The sequence below is a fragment of the Etheostoma cragini genome, chromosome 9 (assembly GCF_013103735.1).
Source record: "Etheostoma cragini isolate CJK2018 chromosome 9, CSU_Ecrag_1.0, whole genome shotgun sequence".
Taxonomy (NCBI): domain Eukaryota; kingdom Metazoa; phylum Chordata; class Actinopteri; order Perciformes; family Percidae; genus Etheostoma; species Etheostoma cragini.
The window spans coordinates 14543507-14568016 of record NC_048415.1 but is presented as its reverse complement, the minus strand read 5'-3'; the positions used below and the strand labels follow the sequence as shown (position 1 = coordinate 14568016).

At 39.9% G+C, this 24510-nt stretch overlaps 2 protein-coding genes across 7 annotated transcripts in view; both read right to left on the bottom strand.

Moving 5' to 3' along the window:
* Positions 1 to 5932, bottom strand: part of matk (megakaryocyte-associated tyrosine kinase) — an 11671-nt gene extending 5739 nt beyond the window's left edge. The window contains exons 1-9 of one of the 2 annotated variants that reach the window (XM_034882007.1): positions 5690 to 5932; positions 5406 to 5438; positions 3867 to 3980; positions 3652 to 3767; positions 3093 to 3312; positions 770 to 863; positions 596 to 661; positions 335 to 434; positions 127 to 211 (exon numbers count right to left, since the gene is read on the bottom strand). In XM_034882007.1, the coding sequence (XP_034737898.1) occupies positions 127 to 211; positions 335 to 434; positions 596 to 661; positions 770 to 863; positions 3093 to 3312; positions 3652 to 3767; positions 3867 to 3980; positions 5406 to 5414 (804 nt within the window). In that variant the 5' untranslated portion in view covers positions 5415 to 5438; positions 5690 to 5932. The remainder of the gene's footprint in view (positions 1 to 126; positions 212 to 334; positions 435 to 595; positions 662 to 769; positions 864 to 3092; positions 3313 to 3651; positions 3768 to 3866; positions 3981 to 5405; positions 5439 to 5689) is intronic. The other variant, XM_034882008.1, reaches the window with a different exon arrangement.
* Positions 5933 to 6075: 143 nt separating this feature from the next.
* On the bottom strand, positions 6076 to 23686 carry zfr2 (zinc finger RNA binding protein 2). Of its 5 annotated transcripts, none has more exons than XM_034881531.1 (19): positions 23532 to 23686; positions 20587 to 20842; positions 20310 to 20427; positions 19470 to 19691; positions 18619 to 18947; positions 18192 to 18380; positions 17757 to 17997; positions 17059 to 17240; positions 16766 to 16885; positions 15364 to 15509; positions 14600 to 14726; positions 14290 to 14495; positions 13915 to 14083; positions 12584 to 12758; positions 9941 to 10029; positions 9438 to 9533; positions 8562 to 8673; positions 8203 to 8300; positions 6076 to 7735 (listed from the first exon to the last, which is right to left on the bottom strand). In XM_034881531.1, exons 1-19 carry the CDS (start codon positions 23582 to 23584, stop codon positions 7562 to 7564), a joined length of 3102 nt encoding a protein of 1033 aa, XP_034737422.1. In that variant the 5' UTR covers positions 23585 to 23686; the 3' UTR covers positions 6076 to 7561. The 5 variants fall into 5 exon arrangements, with proteins under 5 accessions (XP_034737422.1, XP_034737420.1, XP_034737423.1 ...); XM_034881529.1 differs by having other exon boundaries at positions 15346 to 15509; positions 20310 to 20424; XM_034881532.1 differs by having other exon boundaries at positions 20310 to 20424.
* Positions 23687 to 24510: the final 824 nt, after the last annotated feature.

Sequence of the window (24510 nt, the reverse complement as noted above, 5' to 3'; positions counted from 1 at the left end):
TTATCTTCTGCTTCACTGCATTTTTCTATTCATTCACTGTTACCTTTCTTTTCCTTGTTACCAGTCGTTAGTATAATCAAGTTTTGTTTACCAAATGATAACCACTGCTGAATGATGTATTCGTACCTTAGCCATGAGCTCTGTGACAATATGAAGACCTTTGTGAAGAATGACCCCCAACAATCGCACCAGGTTTTTATGCTGGAGCTTCCTGGAAGCAATTCATTGAGAAAACTCATTAAAGGCTGTTTTTTTTTTATTAATTCATTTGCAGTTCTTCAAGTGTTTGGACAAAATGTGAAAACATTCAATTTTAGGGAATCTTCAGACTCACGTCATGACTGTGGTCTCCTGCAGGAAGGCTTGAGCTGTAACGTCACATTTAATGGTCTTTACTGCCACCCTCTGGCCCATATAGTCTCCTTCATAAACAGCTGGAGGTGAGAATCACACAGTAATTGCCCATCAAAATACATCTGTACGAACTAAGACAGAATTATTATTTTTTGTAAAGGTTTGATGACACTTTTCATTATAAATGTTGTGAGGGTACAACGATAATGAGGAAAGTAGGTCAAATCAAATACAAGCTCACCACCAAACTCCCCATTTCCAATATTTTCTCCCAGTTTGAGCTTCGTAATGTCCAGCAACCATCCAGCTGGAGAGGAGAGGGACATGAACTGTAAACCTGACACATAACACTACATACTTGCATAATCATTATTATTAAATGTGATCTGTATTGTTAAAGTTTGCTTGACATTACATTTAGACAGCTCCAACTCAGCTGACTTGGTTCCTTGTTTTCGTTTGGGCTTCAGAAGAGTTGAAGCGATGGAGCCTTTGTTCTTTGAGTAAAACTGCAAAGATGGAATCACACAACAACTAGAGCTGGGAATATATCCATAAAATACCAATATCGTGATATGAGACTAAACATCGTCTTAGATTTTGGATATTGCCATATGATATGAGTGTTGTCTTTTCCTGGTTTTAAAGGCTGCATTACAGTAAGTGGATGTAGTTTTCTGAGCTTACCAGACTGTTCTAGCTTTTTTAATTTTTTTTTAATTTCTTAGTTATTATATCCACTTTACTAATGATTATTTATCACACATCCCATTGTGTAAATATTAAGTGAAAGCAACAATTGTCAACCCTACAATATCGATATTGAGGTATTTGGTTAAAAATAATGTGATATTTGATTTTCTTTATACAGCCGAGCCCTGACAACAACAGCAGATATGTGTTTTTTTATTATTTTTTTATATCTGTAATTTCATTTTGGTATGTCCATTCTCCACAGTCTTTGTGTAAAGGTTGCCACATACACAAGGATAATGAATTATTATTTTTGTCTAGGTCTAAAGAGAATAATTAGCTCATTGAAACTAACACTTCTGTAGAACTCAGGAAGTGTAAAGCCTGTGGTTTGACAAAAATAACAGTGAGTATAACACTGCCCCTTGAAGCTTTCTGTTTTGTCGTAAGGAAACAGAGACATTAAACTGGAACTGAAGAGTATCTATACGTACATTTTGTGGTGCAGTTTCACTCATTAAATAGCCAAATATAGGTTATATCGACAGCTGAAATAAATTACACAAGTGAAATATGATACAGTGACACATCAGAGCCTGGTTTAAGATTGTAAGCAGTCTGCCAGCACTGAGACAAAAGAGCATCTATAACATGATATATCCCAAATATACATCTAGATGTCCTCCCTCTGTTTCCTTGCAGGAGTATACCAGCCGGTCTGACCCAGGCCTTACGCCATCTGTGGCTCGCTGATAAGACAGTGCTGAACGGAAGCTGGCCATCTCTGTGGAGCCTATCTACAAACCTCACTGCAGCAAAGCATAACGCAGCCAACCAGGCCAAGTAAAGATAAACCATAAAAAGGGCTGTGCTTCATGTGTTTTCCAGTCTTTGCTTAATTTTGACAAATTAATCATGTATTTTTACACTGGGGTCAGTTATGCTGATGGGTTATAAGGCTGACAAACATGTCAACTAGAAATATAGCATGTATCAGTGCCTTGGTTCCCAATCCCCTTAAGATGAGGAAGTGTCTATTTGTGACACCTCGTCACAAGTTACGACATACGTGTGAACATTAGAATGACTTTTAGCCATGGTTTGGTAAATCGGTATAAACAGACATTCACGATCCCCAGAGGATGGGTCCTACTAACTTTACTGATCCCCTGACTTTTTCTGACCAGCGCCACCATGAGGTTGACATTGGTGGTTTTTAGTAAAAAAACTAATGGATGGTACTCCATGCAAGGACACCTTTTTTCAATCTAGTGCCATCATAGAGTCAACATTTTAAGTTCCGCTCTCCACATCGCTGTCTTTGGACAAAAAGTGAAGTCCTGAGATCGATAATGTTGTCAGACACTTTAAGTAAAATTCTGAGTCTGTCAGTACCAGAAAAAGCAACAAAACTTTCATTAGAAAAAAACCAACACTCCAGGCGCCCGGATAGCTCAGTTGGTAGAGCGGGCCCCCATACATAGAGGTTTACTCCTCAATGCATCAGGCCTGGGTTCAAATCTGACCTGTGGCCCTTTGCTGCATGTCATTTCCCCCTCTCTAATGTCTTCAGCTGTCTCATATCAATATATTTTGATATATTGCCCAGCCCTACTTTATTATAAGACCGACGTGTTCCAGCTTGTGGGCTTCATTTGGATAAACCTGATGAAGGCCACAAGCTGAAACGTTTTGTTCACACAATGCGGTTGTTTGATAATACAATGCTTTATAAAGCGCTGCTGGAGTTTTTACCTCTTCTCTTGCCTATGCCCCTTGGAAATAGGTGTGCCAGAAATCCCTATTCTGAATTCTGAGTGAGAAAGTACCGGTGGATCTGTTACATGACGCTAACTTGCTGCATAATGTACATTTAGTCTTGGAGCAATATGTTTAGCTTTCCTTTCACCTTTACATGAAAGATCGTCAGAGATTTTGTGCATGTTGTAGCTATATTTTTTCCTGTCCCCTACACAATACTACTCAGTAGTATACTACTACATACAACTTGGATTGAATCTAAGCAAGAACCAAGAGCCTCTTACATCTATCATGTCAATGAGGTTGTAGAAATACTGTGTGTTGTCAATGGTCAGCTTGTTGTCCTGATAAATGACCCGGTAATGGATGACATCTCCGGAGACACTGATACACAGGACGTAGTCGCCAGGATGGCGGATGGACTCTCGAACTAGGAACAGGCCATCCTCGGCCGGCTGCAGCTCACACACCGCGTCTGGACCCGAGATCTTCCCATGAAACCAACTAGTTAAGGACGGCACAGTGTGACACACATTAAAAAAAAACATGTAAGAAATAGTCTGAAAAATCTTTTTCTAGCAGACAGAAGGTGAAAACATGTCAGCAGTTTATACACCAGAAAAGGAAGTTGGAGTGATTAATACTGACAGTGTTTGTTTGCACGTTGAACACACACTGTGTAGTCACAAGATGCGTTTTCAAGGTTGACCAAGGCAGCAGCTAAAGTCAGAAACTAGTGTGCCCCCATGTGATAGTCACACTACTTGTGTTTATTGTATGCAAACATGGCTGTGTTCTACTGATGCAAAAATACTACAAAACTGAAGGGAAGAGAAGACCTACGGCATGAGGCTGAGGCTGGGGTCGACACGCAGAGCTTCTCTTTCACGCACATTGGAGGCATTTATGAGTCCTTCCTCTCCGGTGGTGTTGTGTCTGGCCTTGTAATATCCCTTCTTCTAGTAAAGAGCAAAGTCTTGGGTCAAATGGTAGAAGAAAAAAACACACAAGGACTCCGACCAAACACTATCTACAGCTGCTTTTAAACATGACAGTACCGTGCTTATGTCTACAATAGTAAGGATGTCTCCTTTGTAGAAAGTCAGTTCTCCAGGTTTTGGTTTCCTGTGGTCCCCCTTGGCTACACACTGTGTACTGGCAGCCCAACTCATCTGCAGGAGCATAACAATAATACTACTAATAATTATAATAATAAGAGAGGCACCTGCCTTAAAACACCTCAGTGTCTGTCTGAAATAATGGATGTTAAAATACTGGCTGGCTGTATATAAGCAACAAGTTAAACATGACAAATATTGTTTATGGTTTATTTACAAGACTGTTATTACCTATCATGTCAAGGCTTTGTGGAACTCTCGATTCGGATTGGTCAATTACGGCTATGTATGCAATTCTGATAATAGACTCTAGAGGACCATTTTTATCAATAAAATCATTTTTATGTCAATAATTTGAGTCAGTTTATTCATTTGTTTCGTAAGTAGCTGTGTAATAAGTAAGATAATATTATCCTTTTAGAGTTCAATGTGCAATAATGACCCGATCAAATACATTATCCCTTTTATGATTTCTTGAAGTTTCCTTTAAAGAACTATTTAGTTTGGTAAATTTAATAATCGGGAAAATAGAGACAAAGCTGTTATTTAGTCATTGTTCATTTCTAGAAATTATCTTTAAAGAACTGTTTCATTTAAACCCAAGTAAATACCTTTGATGATTCATTAATCATTAAAGTTATTCTTCTGTTGGATACCTATCTTTGCTTGTCAGTAAAGAAATTGCATGTTTGCATGTTCAGCAGCACTGACTAAAAGAACCAAGTTTAAGTTTAAGGTGTACCAATTTCACAATGTGTCTAGTTTAGCTATAATCTCTGCCAAATCAAATGAGTCTTACCAAGAAACTACGTCAGAAATCATTGGGAATTTAGGGCCCCCCAAAATAACGTGGAAAGAAAAACCTTTTTCCTTAGCTATAACATTGCCCAATTTTATCCTTTAATCAGTAATGGTGTTTCTACAGTACTCACGTGTAGAACGTGAGTACTGTTGTGAGTAGAACTGCACTCACAAGACTATGCTCCATGGTGGACCAATGAGAACTGTACATTGAATAAATTACGAAACACCTTAAACTCGGTTTAAAACCCTCTCATAGCCTGTTACATTTTATTCTAACAATATTCAGCTGTCTTGAATGACTTCAGACTGTAGTTCAGACTTCAGTTTTTTTATCATAAATCATATAAGTCATTTCTGTTATGCAGCAACATTTCGGTCTCATAACTTTTGGAGAAAAATAAAAACTTGTCATGTTTTTTTTTTTTGCAGTAGTAAAACTAGTTTTATATTTGTTTCTAACTTGTATATCACAGTGTTCAACCACACAGCCATTAAAATGTTTTCAGTGTTTTATGGCTCAGTAAAGTAAAAACCTTTCTTATGTCCTTATCAATTCTCAACAGCCCCATGTTTTACCAAAAAACAACATCAGAGATGAAGGGAACTGATTTAAGCTCCTATTGTTATACTATAAAGCTAACTACTTATTTTGGTGCTCTGAATGATAGTACATACCTTTACCATGAGCAGGGCTGGAGTGTTGAACACCTGTCAATGAGAGAAATGTCTCAGAACAATAACCATAGCAAATAAAACCATAATAAAAATTAATGAAGGCCTAAAAAGAGACCTAAAGAGTAGCTGTTACCGAGGTAACAGGGATCCAAAAATACAATAAAAACTAAATTATTTGTTAGCGGTTATAGCAGGATGTGGACAGCTTTGCTCCTGTCGCATAAATAAAAACGCCCTAGACAGCTTGTTCCGTCTGTTTCTTGTCGTCATGAATCTTTCAGTACCTGCGTCTCTCTGGACAGATGCTGACAGTTTCCTGTTCAGGACTGCTGGGCTCCTTAACTGCAAGAAGACTTCGAAATCATCTTTGTCTCATACAGCGGTGACATTTTATTTCCAAATTCTTCATTAAAACTCCTTGGCGGGAACCTACAAATTAAATACTGTCGGTACTCATTCCACAAAAATGTACTGGTGCTGTGGAGTGAGCTCTGACATTATCGGACCACTTCCTCAATGCTTTTGGAAAATGCGGTTCATATTTCATGAAGCGACGCGAGAAGTGACGCTGTAGGGGACATGTGTTCTGTTAAAAATTGTGTTTCACGTTGTAGAAAGCATCGGTTTAGAATTTGCAGTGATGAAGAGACAACACAACCCAGGATACAAATGGCTTAAAAGTGTTTTAATATATTTCCCCTAATTTTAGGCAACACTACAAAGACATTCACATATAAGGACAGCAACGTTCACTTTCCATTTAAACAATACAAAATAGATTGCAAAATCCTTCAGAAATAAAATAAGCAATACTTATATGATGCTCTTGATAAACGAAAATCAAAACTTAAAAGCAAAATAATGCTCTCATCACATCAACTTTTAAGCCAAAGAGTTGTGCAACTGTCCTGTCCCTGTCCTACATCTTTGTGAAATAATTTCATTACAATATTAACGTGACAAAAAAAACAACACAAATGTACCCCTTACTCTGTAATACACAACATGATGCAGGCACAAGGAAGAAAGTCAAAGGACTACATGACAGTAGATATTCAGTCCTACTAAAGCTTGTCTCTTCTGCTAACCATACTCTGGAAGAAGGAAAAAAAGGTTACCAGGGATATTATTCAAATTATTAAATTATGGCTGCATACAGTAACATTGTCATTTCTTAAGTGCTTCATTCGCTCAGCATGCTACAGACTACATAAGACTTCTCTCTCCTCAAGAGACAGATTTACTTTCCAGTGACCTCCAAAGAAAAACCTCCCCAAACAGATAATCTCTTTGTACACTTCTTGCAAAACCTTATTGACATGTTTTCAAGGGAAATTTATTTTTAGTGTAGTATGGCGTATTTTAGGTGTGATGCAAGACCTTTCCGGAAGAATTCAAGAATTTCACAACTCAAACCTATCACAATTTCAAAATGCATGACAAGGAAATGTTGAATCAGGTGTTTTTTTCAGGAAGGACCTTCACACTATTTTAGGTATATCTTAGGCACAATGACAATCGCAGTACAGTACGTAGGTAGATCTTAAACAGTAATCTGTGATCTCTTTCAGTTTCAAAGCTTCTAAACAGGAAGCCATATATTTTTGTTTGTTGAACATGGACTTAAAAATAGTTGAGTGTACAAATGTCATGTACCAACATTAGTTCAGCAAGTCCTGACTCAAGCAGTCCAGTTCTGACCCTACTGGAGAAAAGCATGCCAAGGTGCTGATGATTTAACTGGAGGCTTGCAACATCTTATAAAACAATACTGTAGTTGATGGTGGTTTAACTATTGTGAATAAACGAGAGGAGTGGTCACTTACAGTGTGCAATTATACTGAAATGGAATGATGCAATCATTCATTTTCATGATTTCTCATCAAGCCAATTTTCTCTGCAAACTTTAAAAGACACTTAATCTGCGGGAAATTACTATACGAGAAGGATTTGCAGTACAGATTCTTAAGCTTCTGTTTTCTCCCTCCAACACATTACTCCTCTTAACTCAAGGGTAGACATGTAACATGTACAGTCAGTTATATTCATATGTGTATAGCTGCGTGTTAAGATTGTTTTCAAGATAAGAAAAGTTGAAAGTTGTGACATTCTACCAGTCTACCAACAAGCAAAGGCCTCCACTCTGGAGGCAGAGGTCAAGCACTCTCTGCTTCTTCCTTCTTGTCTTTTTTGCCCTCGCCCTCCCCTTCACCCGTTTCATTGCCGTCCCGTCGACGCTTTCGGTTGCGAGTGCTGGCCTTGGATGCCGGCAGAGACTCCATGCCCAGGACCTTATGGATCTGGCGGAAAGCAAGCAGTCGCAGAGCATGCTGGAACCAGAAGAAGCAGGAATGAGAAATGTTGCTTTGCAGCGTTATAGAGGGACACAGGAAACAAGGTGAGAGAGAGAAGTATAACATGCAACGAAAGGATGTGGTCCTTTCCTTTTCCCCGCAGCTGTCCCTCAGAAGCGGATTACCAGCTTCACCGTGGATAGCGTTATTTTAACAGTCGTCTCTTTTCTCTTCTGATCGTTGAGGCTTGATATTAAATGTGCATGGTTCTGGTGGTGGTTTCACAAATAACCCTGACCAAGCTCATTAGCTTGACCTCGCACGGCTGCCGTCTTTACCCACAGTTAAATACTGGCTCATTAACTCATAACTGAAAGCATCCACCCAAAACAAACAAGTTTGTCCCAATATGCTGTCCAGTTACTAAAAGTGAATCCACACCTTCCACTCCATCAGAACCTAGACTTTTCTGTGGCCATGACATACATGCTGTGTCTGGGTACCTGTGCACTGGCAGTAATGTCCTCTCTGGCTTGCAGCATCATGCTTCCCAAAGCATCTGTTGTCTCTTTCTCACAGGGGTCCATCAACCCTGGTCCATCTGAGAAGGGGAGGGGAAACAAGTTAACATGTATGTATTGTAATTAATAGAATGCGTAGTAATAGAAATTACTTAATCCAAGGCGGTAAATAGTAAATCTTTTTAAAAAGTTCAAGTTTGACACAAGCTGATTATGTAGCACCAGAGGAGGCACGGTAGATAAGAAAATGACATGAAACAACTTTTTCTCGGTAGTCATAAAAGTTCTGTATCCTGTAAAATATTACATGTGATCAAATCTCATTAATAGGATTTCCTGACCTGGTAGCAGGATGCCTGTGGATATGCACTCAAGGACTCTGCGCATGGCCTCTCCTGGGCTGAGCGGGCCTGCAGCACTGCTGATCACTTTCTCCACCAGCAGCTCCATCGCCTGGATGGAGAACACACTTCAGACACTGGATTGAAGTATTGGTACTACCTTATTGGTAGTTGTGGAAGCCACACATTGTATGTTGTTTATGGACTCATTGATATTATTAATTGATTATTATATTGTGCACTTATATTGGAGGTATTGGGAATTTTTTCATCTTGGATTGAGCAGAAGTGATAACATATTTGTTTGCTTCACCCGTTTACCTGTGTTTTTTGGGCTGTTGCAGAAAGCAAACCCTTTCTGTTGACCGCCGCACTGACACACTTGATATTGATAAAGTAATTATACATTCGGTAAACTGTGGTGTTGGCTGTATTTTACGTGTGGAGGAATAAATGATTAGAATACAATCTTGAGCGCGTCACAGTGTGTTTGTGCATCTCAGCACTTTGTTGGACTGCTTACAGCTGCAACAGTAGTCCTCGACCAGTCCTGACGCTTCATAGAAAAAAAAACCTTGTCAAGATATTTGGTGTGTATAAAAGTTACTTCACACAAGATGCAGATACAACATTGACCCAATGCTGATAGAGCTGTGAACGTACAATATGTGAATATACCGTTTATGTTATTGTTTTCAAATAGACCGCACCAGGAGAGACAAACATACAAAAAGAGGACGGCAATTTAGGGAATCAACACACACACATTAAATAAAACCTTATTAGGAGAAGGTTGAATGCACATCACCCCCCAAAAAAATAAAATCAAAATAAAATCAAAAAGTCAAAACAAAACAGACAGGTGAAGCCTCTCACCCAGCCGGGCATCTTCCCCCAGGTGGGGACCCGCTGACATAAATCTCTCAGCAACCGAATGATGATCACACAAGACTGCAGCCCGTTGGCACGGGCCTTCAGAGAGGGAGAAAAAAAAATAGTTGGATTATTATTTTTGAATTTCTTTAGATAAATTGGAATTCTGGCAATATCACTATACAATTTAGCTGGGGACTTTAAATGTGTGTTTGAAAAAAGGCAAAGTAAAAACATTTGTGATTTTACTCAAAACTATAAACCTGTTTTGGGAGTAGAAATCTTAACAACTGAAGAGATGATGACTGCATGTGCTTGCTGATTTTAGAAATATTTATCATACAGCTGAAACAAGTCCTGATTTTAGAAATATTTATCATACAGCTGAAACAAGTCCTGATTTTAGAAATAGTTATCATACAGCTGAAACAAGTCCTACCAAGATTTTTGTGCACTTTATTCTACATTGTTTTTAAGACATTTTCAAAAGCATTTGGTGCTTTTACCTGAAACCATTTGGCGTGACGGAGAGAAGCCAGGTATTCCAGACATTTTCTCTTATTCAGAAGATCAGTGGGGTCCTTCTCGGCCACACCTAGAGGCGATAACATGCACAAGCTCATGACTCACACTCAAACTAAAGCAAAAACCCAAATGATGACTAACACATAGTAAGTGTTGTTACTGTCGATGTAGTCCATATGACCAGACATTTCCTTCAGACTCTTTGGTTTGTTTTGTGAGAAAAATAATGAGAGGAAAATATGAGAGAAAACATTTGACCACTGAATATGGAAGTTCACGCGATTACCGAGGTATTCTTTGAGTGTGAGGTCACAAAAACTCGTGCAAAAAATAAGGAAAATCTCAGAGAGAAGAGTGGTAGAGTTTATATTTAATTTTTAGTTTAAAGGTGACTACAGAAGACCTATTGATTTTATAGTGTCTTTAATTGTGGACACCATTACCATCTGCCTGAGTGCATCTTTCTCTTAAGAGACATTTTGACTTGTTAAACTAAAGGGTGACTAAAAACATGATTAATGTCCATTTACTGGTACTGAGCACGCTTGTTCACTGGTGTGGACACTTAAAACCAAACAGAGCAATTGTTAATTTTCCTGCTGTAACGTAATAAGGTCAAAGTGTGTGCTCTGAGAAAGGTGCATTAAAGACGACAATTTCTACGACGTCAACCCCTCGTTTCCTTCTTCCTATAGTGCTGTCTTATCACTCGACACTTCTAAAAGCATTTTCTAAAATTTCTCCAGTTCAGGAACTTATCATTGAGCCCCATCTTTTGACATATCTTCCCCACAATTAACACAAAAAAAAGTCTAAACCATGTCAGATTTGGCTTCCTTCACACCACTAAATCATTTTATGCAGGGAATTATTTTGTAATTGACTTATATTAAGACTTGGAGCCTTTTCTATAATAAACTCAGTTTGGTGGATTTCCTGGTTCTTTGCTTCTGACTGCACAAGAGCCGGACTCAAACAGTTTGAGCAGCTGAGCTTCAGATTCAAAAATTGATTTTCTACAACTTTTGATTATGAAACATCAACTTTAGCCCTTTTGATGCTCTCATTCTACATCATTTGACTGACCCTACTTTGCATAGATAGTGATGGTTCCCGTTACTCCTCTGCGATGATGTTTGAAAGGAAACTTCTTAAGCAGATAAGGGCACATGAGCAAGGTACTTCGTTCCCTTCATGCCTTCATATTTAGAGACAATATCAACATCCAAAAGCAAACTTATAAAGTCAGATCTACATGAAAAAGCCAAAGATTAACCTAATTAGTAGTACTAAAAATGGTAAATTACAAAGTTGTGTTTGTTTAAAGAATAATACTTGTGTCTGTGTTGGATTTAGATGTTAATTAAATAGTTTTTCGGCTGTTTAAGGACAAATGTAAGAGACATTTACAAGGCTTTAAAGTCACTTACAAATTACAAATGACAGGTTTGTCCAAAACATTCAATGTGGTTCCTGATGACTGTGACGTTGAATATTTCTCAAGATCAGCCTTGGGAATTTCCACACTTCAATGTTGACTAGAACTGTAGCAACAGCAGATTACATTAGCATTCTTACAGGGGAAATGCATAACAAAAACAAAGCCACTTTTTTGAAGTCTACACTATCATACCACTTAGAATCAAAGACCCATGTTTATCATGCCTCTTAAAGAGGGGACTTTTGATTTACCAGCATGTGAACCCCTGAAAATGAAAATGGGGGTTCCTCTAAAAGCTTAATAAACATGGGCAACCTGGAGTTGATGTTTCTATTCTTAGTGGTACGTAAATAAGTGTGGTCTTCAGATCAGTCATTGGCTTGCCTAGGTCTGCTGATACAGAAGTAGGGGCACTGATCAACAAACCCAAACAAAAGTTACAAAATATAAGACAACGGCCACAGATAACATTTCTACTATGTTTTCTAAATGGGAAAAAAAAAACACATAAAAATACTGACAGTTATTAGAGCAGGTGGAGGAGTGTTGGCAACACAATGATCTTGAAATGTACCTTTATTGTTAATGGTGGTTGGGGGGGGGGGGGGGGGGGGGGGGGGGGGGGGGGGGGGATAATGGATTTACTAATAAATATCTTATTATTTCAAATACTGATCATTGCGAGGCGATAAAATGACACTCCAACACCTCTTCATTGATAATGCCACAGTATGATCCCTGGGCATTATCTTAACATTGATCATCACCTTCAGTCTATTATTATAGTTTCCCAAAGTTTTTGTCTGAGCATGTGTTCACAAGATAAACACACACCCTAGTGGCACAGAAAGGTCGGAGAGCCCGGCTTTTGATTCCCATGTTGTGATAAAGAAATGAAGAAATCGGGGACTACTGTAGCTGCAAAAAATATGGGGAAAATAAAAAAAAAAGTGGGACAAATGAATGTGCAAGTTAAAACTTATTTCAGGGGTTAAAGAATAAAAGTAGTATAAATGTGGCCTCGGTTACAAGTCCCACCTCTCATTTTGTGAAATTGTAAGAGCTTTTCAGCCTAAAAATGTAGGCTTTTTGAAGTCGGAAGGATGGAGCAAGTTTTTTTTTTTTTTTTACACACATTGCTTACATTTGGTCGTCTGGTACTGAAAGCTTTGGCTTCTCTAACCTTTCTCAGCCGCTTTTCCTCCTGCCTGCTTCTCCTTCTCAGTAGCAGGGTCCTCCCTCATCAGCGGCGAGGTGAGAGAAATGGTCACCTGCATTTTGGGCTCCTTGCTTGAAAATATCACGATGTTCGCCTCCTCAGGGTGAGCCTGCACCTCATACTGATCTTCAGAAAATGTCTGCCGGTTAAAAGGACACTTGGGATTACTCACTACAGAGGAGGAGGGGTGTAGGGGCAAATAATAGCCTTATTTTGCGTGGTTACAGGGCAATACTTTTACAATATGTGTTTAATTCTGGGTTGTGCAAATTATTTTCTCTCAAAAGTAGTTTAGCTTCAGTCACAGGGACTGTGAAATTAAGATAAATATATTTCACAACAGTTCATTAAATCTTTGTGATTGTAATATTTAGGAAAGCAATGGGACAGTTTGAGAAGATAAAAGCCCCATCTCACTCTGTAGGATTCAGGTGTCATAACCAGGCAGTGAATCTAAAGATCAGTCAAAAGCACCTTTAATGCAACACTCATTACAGCTAAAGCAGGAGGGAGGAAGAGTGAGCAATTATATCAAAACCTTGTACCCTGTGGCAATCCTCTGTCTTGAGGAGAAAATGTCAGCAAAAAGTTCTCTCTTTGGGCAAGGGGCATTACAGTAATTTGTGAACAACTAGAAATCAAACAGTATTTCTAAGATGTAGCAGAAAAAAGTCCTCTAAAAACAAACAGACTACTAACCATTAATTTTACAGAGTGGCAGTTCTGAAACACAAACAAAAATATCCACAGCAAGCTAAAATGGCAAAGTCAACGCTACTGATTTTACTTTAATCATTCTAATCATTAATACATACAAATACAAACTGCTGTGTTATTTCTGACTGTAACAGACAGCTGTGTATGTTCACTAATGATGAATAGGAGGCTCTAGCATATGAGAGAAACCCATCTAGGATGAAGTGATTTGACAGAAGAATTTTTTTGGGGGTTGGTATTTTGGTTTCAACACATGAGAGTGGAATTATCAGAAGGTTTCATTTGTTAGTTTTTTTATATATAGAGTAAAAACCTATTCTTCCCATTATATTTAACCTTTCAGTCCCTCAGTATCCAGCTCTCAGGACACATGTCATAAGGCTGATTAGACTAATAGTGATACAAGTGGCAAGAAACCCATTTTTGTCAGAATTTACAATTTATTATTGATACTACACTCATGAAATAAAACAAAATAAAATATTTTTAAACTTAAAATGTAAATTCCAAGTTTACAACAAGTCTTCCCTCACTTAACTTCAACCAATGTCCTAAATTAACTGGCGACATTTCCTTACCTCCAGTTCTTTGGGCAAATGCTTGGCGATGTTCTTCAGTAAAGAGATGGTGGGTTTCTTAGCAGTCAGCAGGATGAGCTCAACATTTCTGTCCCCATGAAGCAGCAGGCCTTTGGCCAGGATGCCCACCCTCATCACACCTTTTAGCAGCCGTCCTGAGTTCTCAGAACTATCAAGAGAAAAACAGTTCAACTGAACTGGGGTTGCTTGCAGCAAACATCTATCTCCTTTTTATATCTATCTATCTATCTATCTATCTATCTATAACCTGCTCAGAAATAAAAGGTATGTTACCCTGGTTTCAACTACCTTAATCCTTGTTATTACAATCCTGCCCAAAGAAAACGGAATTATCTGCCAGAAGTCACTCTTTACCCTTTTTCATCTCCTCCTTCAGTAGCAGCCGTATTAACAGCTGGCGTCTCCTTCTCCAGCAGAGAGTCTGACACCAGTTTTAGGGCTCTCTCAGAGTGGGAGACAATCCTCTGAACAGCCTGCAGCTCTTCCTCTACTGGGTAAATGGTCGAGTGTTTAGCCATGATGTGACGGTCGTCAGGAGAGTCTGGCCGACGCACACATGTCTTTTGGGGAAGGAGGGAATAAAGTGATTGCTCACACTTGGAATTCAAGATTTTTTTTCCATACAACACAAAACACAGAAAACAACTGCAGCTGTGGTGCTTACCAGTAGAGGGGGTACTGCCATACCAGGACGGCTCATCAACGGTGGAGGCGCCATCCTGCGTCTCTGCTCCCCCCAATACATTTGCTCCTCTTCCATCCTCCTCCAGTACATGTCCTCCTCATATCTCCTGCAAGAGAAGTTTTTAATGGCATTCATTAAAAGTCATATACTCCTACAGGGGAATGTAATGGCTGCCATTTACGAGACACAGTAGACCATAAAAATAAGCACTTAACCGAAACATATGCTCCAAACCACCGTTTACGATATAAGATAATTAATATACAGAGGTTTAGTGTCAAAAGTACGGTTAGTTGTTGGTTGATCCTTGGTTATAAAAACTGCATTTCCCTTTGTAAAGCAACAATTAAAGCACAGGCCTGGTATGTCAACATTTCCTTGTGCATTAGGGACATGCACTGATTTAGTCCTTGATCTGGCTGTACAGTTTTAATGATAAAATCCTCACAACCATCTTATTTATATAACTTTCTTTGGCTGTTGAAACTTTATTTATACTATAAATGCAAGAAAGCTGATGTGATTGACAATAAAGCAGGAAAAAAAAAAGTGTATTAAATTAGGCAATAAATTCCCCCATGTGTACATGCGTCAGACTAATACTCAGTTTAGCTTTAGGACTTCCCCTTTACTGATATGTACTGTATGAATGCATTTTTTTCTATTCTGTGCCAACCAAAGAAACATGTTTAATGTCAAAGTGGGATGAAGTTTAAGTTACTAACTTTGGCCATGAGTCTGACCTCATCTCCATGTGCCAGCACTGCTCATCGTCTCTCTCTCTCTTCAGCACCGCCTTCTGTTTCTGCTTCTTCAGCTTGCTCTCCTGCAGCTTCCTGGCGCGGTTACTGGGCTTGATCTCCACAGGAAGCTCTGGGTTCACTTTCTTCTACAAAGACAGAGAAAGAGAATAAATCTAAAGGAAATGTAAGAAGAATGTTATGTCAGTTCACACAGGATCATGCATATTCTCAGGCCAAATCCTAAACTAGTCCAGATACAACTTAAAGTAATCCTATTCTTTCTATTTGGTCTGGTGCGCACACCAGCCACTACCTTCTGTTTGGTGTTTGCTGATAGCTAGTGTTTAACTCAGGCTAATTAATTGGCTAGTAAGGTGAGATTTTTGGCAGCCAGCCTTCCAAAAGAAAGCACAAGAAGAGTCTCAGTTCACCCATCCGGAAGGCCCTGACACACTTTCCGCACTCCGTGTCTACGGACAGCTGTAGGCCTGTACCGGTATAGATGTTCTGTGCATTGTTGGACACATGCAGCCTCTCTCCTGAAACCGCTCGCGGGACTGACACATGTCCACAGCGTGCGTGTATGTCCGAGCCCATCTCAGACACCTCCAGGTTGTCAGCTGTGCGTCTGCCTGGTGTACTCTAGGACGGCCAATTTAACTCGCCGGTCCTTATCTATATCTATGTGGTTTGTGTCACCTAGCTCTCCACAAGCAGAAAAAAGAATAGCTTAAATTGCCACTTGAGATGTGGTCTTGTGATCTGGACGGGAAGGATAACTCTGGGAGTTGAAAGGGGTGTGTTGCGATTCTGCCTTCTCACAGCAGGTTTGTGGATCGGAGTGTTGCGCTTTCGGTTTCACATCGCGTACTGTTACAGCTCTTTAAACAAGTTATTTTTACATTCAGTGTTACTCACTAAAATGCATCTTTTGTATTCTATAGGTCTAACAACATGTTTAGTGCATTTCCTTCATCATGAAACACTTGTAAAAAGGATATTTAAGTATTTTACATCCAGCATTGTTTACTTCCATCTGTACATGTTTTCTAGCTTGCATTCTTCTTCTCTGCATATCTTGGCATGTTACCGCCAAGTAGCTTCAGTAGATCAGTGCAATCGTGTGACACTATTGGTACGATTGTGTATTAAATCGAACACGTGTTTGCAACATAGAAAACCACTATATTGGTTAAAAAAAAAAAACTCAACACGGCACCTTTAAGAAGCCCCATTTTTGACATAGTTAACCTTACACCTTGTCAGTTAGTGGCTGAAATTACCCGATTGTGTAACTTGTTGATGAAGCGAAGAAAGAGTATGCATCACAACGTTGTTCATTATCTCTTTCTGGACAACCAGTCAGACAGGACTCGACTCAGTGATGCTCTGACTAACTTACCTTGTATTGGAGTCTGTGCCTTCTTCCTTTCAGGTGCATGTCTTTAGCGTTGGGGTCGTTGAAGCTGCACTCACACAGTTTACAGTGGAATCTAATTACTTTGCCGTCAACGTTTCGGACCTGAAACAAACAAAGTTTAGGAAGTTACACACCATGAATGACCACGAATGCAGCAGAGCTTTCTGGCTCTGATGAGAATTTTTTTTTTTTTTTTTAATTGCATATTAACCAACATATATCAGTCCCACAATATACAGATCGACTGTCGGCGGTTGTCCTCATTTTCTGCTTACCTCCTCTACGTAGTCGTGTCCCACTGGCTGGATGTCTCCCTGGCCTCCAGCTCTGTCACCGTCCTCATCGTCACTCTGAGGGTCCCTCCTCTGAACTGACTGTTGAATGGGCTCCTTCACCTTGGCAGCCACCACCACCGCTGCTGTCACTGCAGCTGCTGGAGCGCTGACAGGCTTATTGGCTACGCAACAGGCAAGATATTACAAATTAGAGAGTTTATTGAAGGCTAATGCTACATGCCTCTTTTTATATATATATATATATATATATATATATATATATATATATATATATATGTGTATGTGTGTGTGTGTGTGTGTGTGTGTGTGTGTGTGTGTGTAAAAAATAAGAAATGTATCGCTAGTTCAAAGGTTGGTAATTAACCATTGATAAACTATTAATTGTGTTAACCAACACTTAAATGTGTTAAAATGTTGTCACATTCGTTAATTTTGTTAATTAAATTCTATCTTGCATTGACACTCATAAGACAGATTGATACAGATACCGATGAGCAAAGCTGAAGCTAAACCAGTCAATATAAACATGCATTTAATGACACAGCAAGCAAACGCACACAGAAGAAAACCACTGTTGTTAAAGAACTCGTTTAGCTTTAAAAGAAAGAAAAAAAGCCCTAGAATCTCCAAACTTTCCATTTGTGAGCATAAATCATCTAACAATTCAACAAACTTACAAATGTTATATATTTTGGGAGGAGCTGGTTTCTTGACTGGTGCAGTTATTTTAACTGGGGTGTTTACAGCCCCCTGTTTGGGTGTCACGGTGGGCGTTGAAGTGGTTGAGACAGAGGCAGGAGTGGATGTGTTGACTGGAGGTTTCCCAGCTATCGAGGTTGTGATAACTGGAGCTGAATTCACCAACACTGGCTCAGTGGAAGGTATAGGTTTGCCCAGCTTGGTGTGAAGTTTCACCACCTTTCCAAGGTTGACAAAGAAGAGACAGAGGGGGGATTTAACCATTTAAGGCTGATGACACTTAATCCCATACCAAATCCCTGATGGGGTCATGTCCAACAATGTTACGTCAATTTTTCCTACAGCTGCCTATATTTTCTAAAATAACAACAAATATTGAACACTTGAATATACGGCATCACAGCTGTGCTAACCTTCTGATGTTTGGCCCCACGGATATGGGCAGCATAGGCATCCACTCCGGTGCAGGTGACGTCACATAACTCACAGCGTAACTGAGTCTGGACACCTCTGGGCCCATTGCTTGCCCCCGTCTGGCCCCCAGATTTAAGGGCTGCCTCCTTTTTCTTATGCTTCTGGCCATCAAGGTGCTCCCGGTACGTCTGATGCAGTAAATCAAACCAGTAAGCAAGTTCAAGTTTCCAAATGCACATAAAGAAACGTTTATGTAAATTTTCATTGGTTTTTGGTCTTAAATATATTATATATGTTTGTTCTGCTATGTTTTTTTTTGTATTCATTTGTGTAATTCAAAGTTCTGTACTGCAAAACACAATAAACCTTTTATGTTAAAAGCTTACACATAATACGGTCTTGTCCCTTGTTATTATTAACTCCTACCTGAGGGCCTGCACAGCTGATCTTGCAAATATCACAGTAATGGAGCTGGGGCTGCTTGGGAGGCCCTTTGGGCTTCTGCAGTTTGCTCTGGTGAAACGTGGGCTTTTTGTAGGCGTTTACAGTCGGAGCTGTCACCATGTTGCTGCCTGAGTTGCTCCAGGAAGAGCTTGTCAGCTGCTTAGGTGGTGGCTGGATGGGGGGTTGGGGCTGTTGCTGGGGCTGCTGCAGTGGAGGCTGCGGCTGGGTGAGAGTATGCTGGGCTGGCTGATAATAAGAGGGGGTGGATGTAGAGGTGTAGCCAGTTGAGTCATAATTGGAGTAGCTAATGCCTGAGAGTTAGAGAGCAGGAGGAATAGAGTGAGGACAGAGAGTTATTAGAGAGAAGAAAAGAAGGATAAAGTTAATCCCAAAATTGTCTTTGACAAGTGTTGAATTAGCAAAGTAAATTTAACATTTTTATACACCCGTCCCGGCCACTCAATACCAGCTTAAACATTTGCTCTCCACCACAGACACTCTTGGACTCTCTGGGGTTTCCTTTTGAAAACATTTATCATCCAACTAAACATCTGTGACACAAGCCAAACACATGAATTTTAAGAATTGACCAATATGCAGTCATTTACTAAAGGCGGAGTTAGCGGTTAGCTCGACAGCTAAAGTAGTTCACCAACTAGCACTAGAGCAGAACAGAAATAAATACATCAGCTATTGTGTGGAAGTAAATTTGTAATAGATAGAGAGATAGATAGATAGATAGATAGATAGAGAGAGATAGAGAGAGAGAGCACGCACATTGGGCACAACTGTTTCCTTTGGGATAACTGATCTTTTTTCTTATCTTATGTTACCTGAGTAAGTGGTGGCTGAAACAGTGGATCCAAAGGAGGAGCCAAGGGTGTAGGATGAAATGGGTGTGGGGGGCTGCTGGACACTAGTGGACACAGGGTAAATGTTGTAGCTGGTTGACACCGAGGGGGCCAGAGGCTTCAGGGCCGTTACCTGCCTCTGGGGAGGAGGAGGCTGGCTGTACACAGTGGAGGGGGCTGGACTGTAAGCAGTCTTTACGCCTACTGATGTAGGAAAGGGTACGGGGCAAAGAGGAGCGGGAGGAGTAGAGGTGGAGAGGAAGGGCATTAGAATGAGGTAAGCAGACAGCAGAAGAGAACGGACGCATTGTCCGTTCTCTTCACACAGACACACACACACACACACACACACACACACACACACACACACACACAAATAAATAAATAAATAAGAGTAAACAATATCAGGACTGCTACAACTAAACCATTGACTGTTTGATCATTTATTTTGGCGTGTTATGCTAATAGTAGCTAATCATAGGGTAAGCTAAGCCGCTTGCCTTATGCTGAGATGGGGAGCGAGCCACTGAGGTCTGGTAAGATCACTTCTTTTTTAACTCAACACCTCTAGATTTTTTTCCATTTTCAAACTTATCGTCTTCAGCCCCAACCAATGCGTACACAGGTAACATCACTGGAGACAATTTAGCAGATTTCCTGCAGTTCCCTCTAGAGTTACACCTTTTTTCACATTTGCAGTAGTACTCCTCAACAGCTATAAACAGACCTTTATGTATAAAATTGGTTTCCCTTTAATATTGAATAATCATTCAGCCATTACAATGATGGACGCAACATTATAGTAAAAGTAAATTGACTTACCCGTCTGGTAGTAATTCTCTGCTGGTGTCCTCTGAGCTGAAGCTATACTTGTCTGGTAGTACTGTTTGTTGTCATAGGTCGTGACAGCTGCAGAGCGCCCATAGCTGTAGTTGTCCTGCTGGTGTTTACAAAAAAGCATTTAATCCCGTGTTTTAGTGGCTAAAAGTCACATTATATGACTCAAAACAAAAGCCTTTACATAACATCCAATATGACCACATCATGCTACAAGAAATTGAGAAGCGGGTATCATAAAAGGAAGCAGAAAGCAACTGACCGTGTCCGAGTATACCTGGTACGTCTGTGGTGTAGTGGTGGGCTGTGGGGGTGCCGGAGGGTCTGGCTGCCTGTAGGCGTAGTCAGGGGGAGCCTGGTGACTCTGATAGGCAGGGTAAGCGGCAGTGACCACTGGCCGGGCTGCCTGGACTGGAGCTGGAGAGTAGGATGCGGTTGCTGCGTGAGCCACAGCTGGAGCCTGTTGGACACTGTAAGTGGCTGTGGAGGGATGGGAGTAGGCCGGGGGAGGCTGGGTACTGAAGGAGAGGAGAAGGGCATTAAGTTAAGCAAGCAGGTTTACTTCAAAACTGATTCTTTGGACATCTTCATAAACATATTTTAACACAATTAAGAGTCTTCTACTTAGGAAGAGTGGTGCTTTGAGCGAAACTCTAACGTGGGATCGCCAAAGTGATGATCACCATTCATTCTCAGGGGGGCATGACTGTCAGTGCTCCGTACTAAATTTCCTGTCAATCCATCCAATAGTTCTTGAGATACTTCACTTTCAAATCCAAAAATGTTAACCTTATGACAACGCTAGAGGAAAAGGCAGAGAATCACCAAACTTAGCAAGATTCATCATCTGGGCATCATGAATAGAAGTGCAACATTTCACGTAAATCCATCCAATAGTTGTCGAGATATTTCAGTCTGGACTACGTAGGTGCATCGAGCGACTGATGACTAACGAACCAACAGACCACCATGAGTCACGCCGCTAGCATTGCCAAAGACAGGCACAACTAGAAAGAAACAAATTGAATGCAACATGTAAACATCTATCAAAGATGAATTTATCACAGAGGACAATATTGTGATCACTGATATTAAATGATTGACTGAGCAGTGACTTCTGACTAATGTGTATTAGCTTACAGAGACAATTCCACAGCAGCCAGGTTGTTAGCATGGTTTGGGATGGGGACAGCAATAACTGACAACTTCAGTAACTGAAGATATCAGCATCTTACTTACGTCTTTAGTGTCTGGATGAACAATAACTAAGGGGCAGAAATTAAATGATGCTTTAATGTAAAAAAAAAAAAGAACAGACTCACAATGCTTTGAGATTAATCCCAGCATATAACCTTACACAAATATACAATTCCAGTGTAAACAAAAAACAGTTGCACATTAAAATGTATACGGGAAAATGTGTTTGACTAATACAAACTGAAATTGGTTTCCAAAGTATTTCCAAAATGTAATAATTGGATTATAAGTGCAACATGCTGTGGAGACTTAGAAACTTCACCAAAAAATAAACAGAAGAAAAATAAAAAGTGGGCTGTTGACCTACTTTTCTGCTCTTACACATCCTTGCTACCAAAACAAATGTTAAATATTTTAAGTTTTGGACAATAAATGGAGAAATACCCTTTACATTCATTAATGGCTTATAAAAAACTACACATAGGGCTGGGCCACAATTAGTACCCGGCAGTCACAAATGCAATTAAAAATCGTCAAGGGGAAATCAAAAAAATGAGGTAGGCCACCATAGGCCATGGTTGAAAAATATTTTTCCCAGAAAATGTTTCAGTTTACCAGCTAGTGGTAGAAAGACCAAAAAGCTCATTTTGGATCCTGTTCCTGATATGACACTACATATTGTGAGACATTATAAATTACTTGTAGAGCTGGGCAATATATCATCCATTAGAACCAGTCCCAAAATGAGCTTTCTTTAGTCTATGCCATTTCTGAGTCTGTTGTGATTGAGAAGGGGGGGGGGGGGTAAGGTGGAGGAGGAGGGGGGGCTTTGACCAACGGCCACTTTGCTCATTTGAAAGCCATGATGTCTCTTTCTCATGGGTGGGACAAATTCTGTGGGCGGGCAAAGCAGAGACAGGAGAGGTAACCTTGCTCCTTATGACCTCATAAGGGGTAAGATTCCAGATCAGCCCATCTGAGCTTTCGTTTTTCTCAAAAGGCAGAGCAGGATACCCAGGTCTTGGTTTACACCTATCACCATTTCTAGCCACTTGGGGACCATAGGCAGGCTAGGAAACTCATTAATGATAATAGAAAATAAATAAAAAACTTCACAAAGTCAAATCTTCATGCCATGGGACCTTTAATATCTCTGGGTGTGTCAGGTCATATTGGGAATTTTTCAGCCAATGGGCAAAAGGCAATACTATTTTGTTTTTAGGATTTTGGCATGAAAGTCGATAAGTTCATTTATTTCACAAGTATCCAGTCTGCTGGAGACTGCAGACGTTATGTTCAAACAAGAGTTAGCATTACAATTTAAGATTGGTCACCCATGAACTCAGATCAGGAGAAGTAGGCTACTTTAGATCATGAAGTCAAACATGTACTGAGAAGGTTTGTTGACTTGAGAGCTAGTCAACAAAAACAAAATACCAGACAAAACTGGAAACCTTCACTTAGCGCAGTGAAAACTAATTTATGTATTTACCTGTCACACTGCCTTCTACATTTACATAATATATTGAAATGTCCCTGTAGTAATAGCATGTCATTTTTACAAATAGCAATTGCACCGTTTGTGAGGCACAGGACCTTCAGTACAGCTAGACCGGGGTTAGCAATCCTAAACGCCGGCCAAAATATCACCCGTCACAGCTGCAGCCAGCTCGATTAACTAAACCAGTTGCGTGATATTTGATATAACGGACTTATTGTTTGACGTTTGGCAAAGTATTTCAAGCGGTAAAATGTCGATACATCAATAACCGCAGATAAGCGTACTGGGGTTCATCTAATGTCAAGCAGCGTGTCAGGAAGAGTTGGCCTGCGAATTTGGCTTAACACTAGCTAACACAAGCTAACTGAACTAGCGGAACAAGCTAGCTGTGTGGCTAGTCTCAGCAGCAGCACCACGCAGTGGAACACCAACACCGACCATTATACACCAGTGGCTAATAAACGGGATTCAATAGACACGCTGACACCAACCGGTATTCCTTGAATTACCTGTATTGCGGACCGGCACCATGTGTGAAGCCAAAATAATTGCTTGCAGCCATCTTGGCATCTTCAGCACAGTGCAGTCAAAGAGGTCATAGTACTGGCAGACAGCAGTGAAACCCTAAAACTGAACGTCAAGATAGTTCAACCCTCTCTACTGCAGCCAATGACACATCGCTGGTAAACCGGAACTGCGTAACAAAAACATTATCTTAGATAGAACTGTGACCACGCTGATAACGAAAACATAGGGAGATATGTCGTGGACATTTATAATTGCTGTTAATTTACCGTAACATGTTTAGCATCAGTTGCTTTTATACGTTCTTACGTTCTTTACATTTCCCATAAATGGTCACCTACGCACACCAAAAATTAGAACAATTATTGTTAAGAAGGAAGCTTTATAGGCTATTTTGTTTTGCTCTTTTGCTTGTGAGACATAAAATATAAAAATATATTGTGAGATATAAGATGATTAAAATGAACGCTAGAAAGTTATTATTTTAAAACCGAAAAAAGAAAGCAGACTCTAGCCCATAATATAATTTTCTGACCACTCCTGGTGGGAAGAAAATTAATTCATGAAACAAAATCGACAACAAAATACAAATCTAAACAATTACTTGAGACTGGTTTAAAAAAATTTAAACTGAAATGCTAAAATGCTTCCATTATTCTCTCATGCTGTCTAAAAAAACGGAGTTCACGCGAAGATGGAAGTAGGTCGAAGTGACTCCTCTCGCTTTGCATGTGTATTCACCTGCCGTGTCTGCTGAATGTCAATCATGCTTGCATCATGGCTTGCACCGATAGTAATAGATATAATAGATACAGATCTATCTTATGTAGCCCAACTACCAGGCACTGCATATGAAGACAGAAAAATCAGCTAAATGTAAGATTTAGGTTCTCATTAAACTGTCTGGAAATCATTATCTTCCAGCTTTGTCTAGGAGCGTCACAAAATTGAGGACAATTATGC

Coding starts and splice junctions, on each gene's coding strand:
- zfr2 (XM_034881528.1), bottom strand. CDS start 23,584: ATGGCTGCAAGCAATTATTTTGGCTTCACACATGGTGCCGGTCCGCAA. Junction 20,843..23,531: donor GGTGCCGGTCCGCAATACAG/GTAATTCAAGGA, acceptor CCTCTCCTTCAG/TACCCAGCCTCCCCCGGCCT. Junction 15,510..16,765: donor GGCACAGACTCCAATACAAG/GTAAGTTAGTCA, acceptor CTGTCTTTGTAG/AAGAAAGTGAACCCAGAGCT.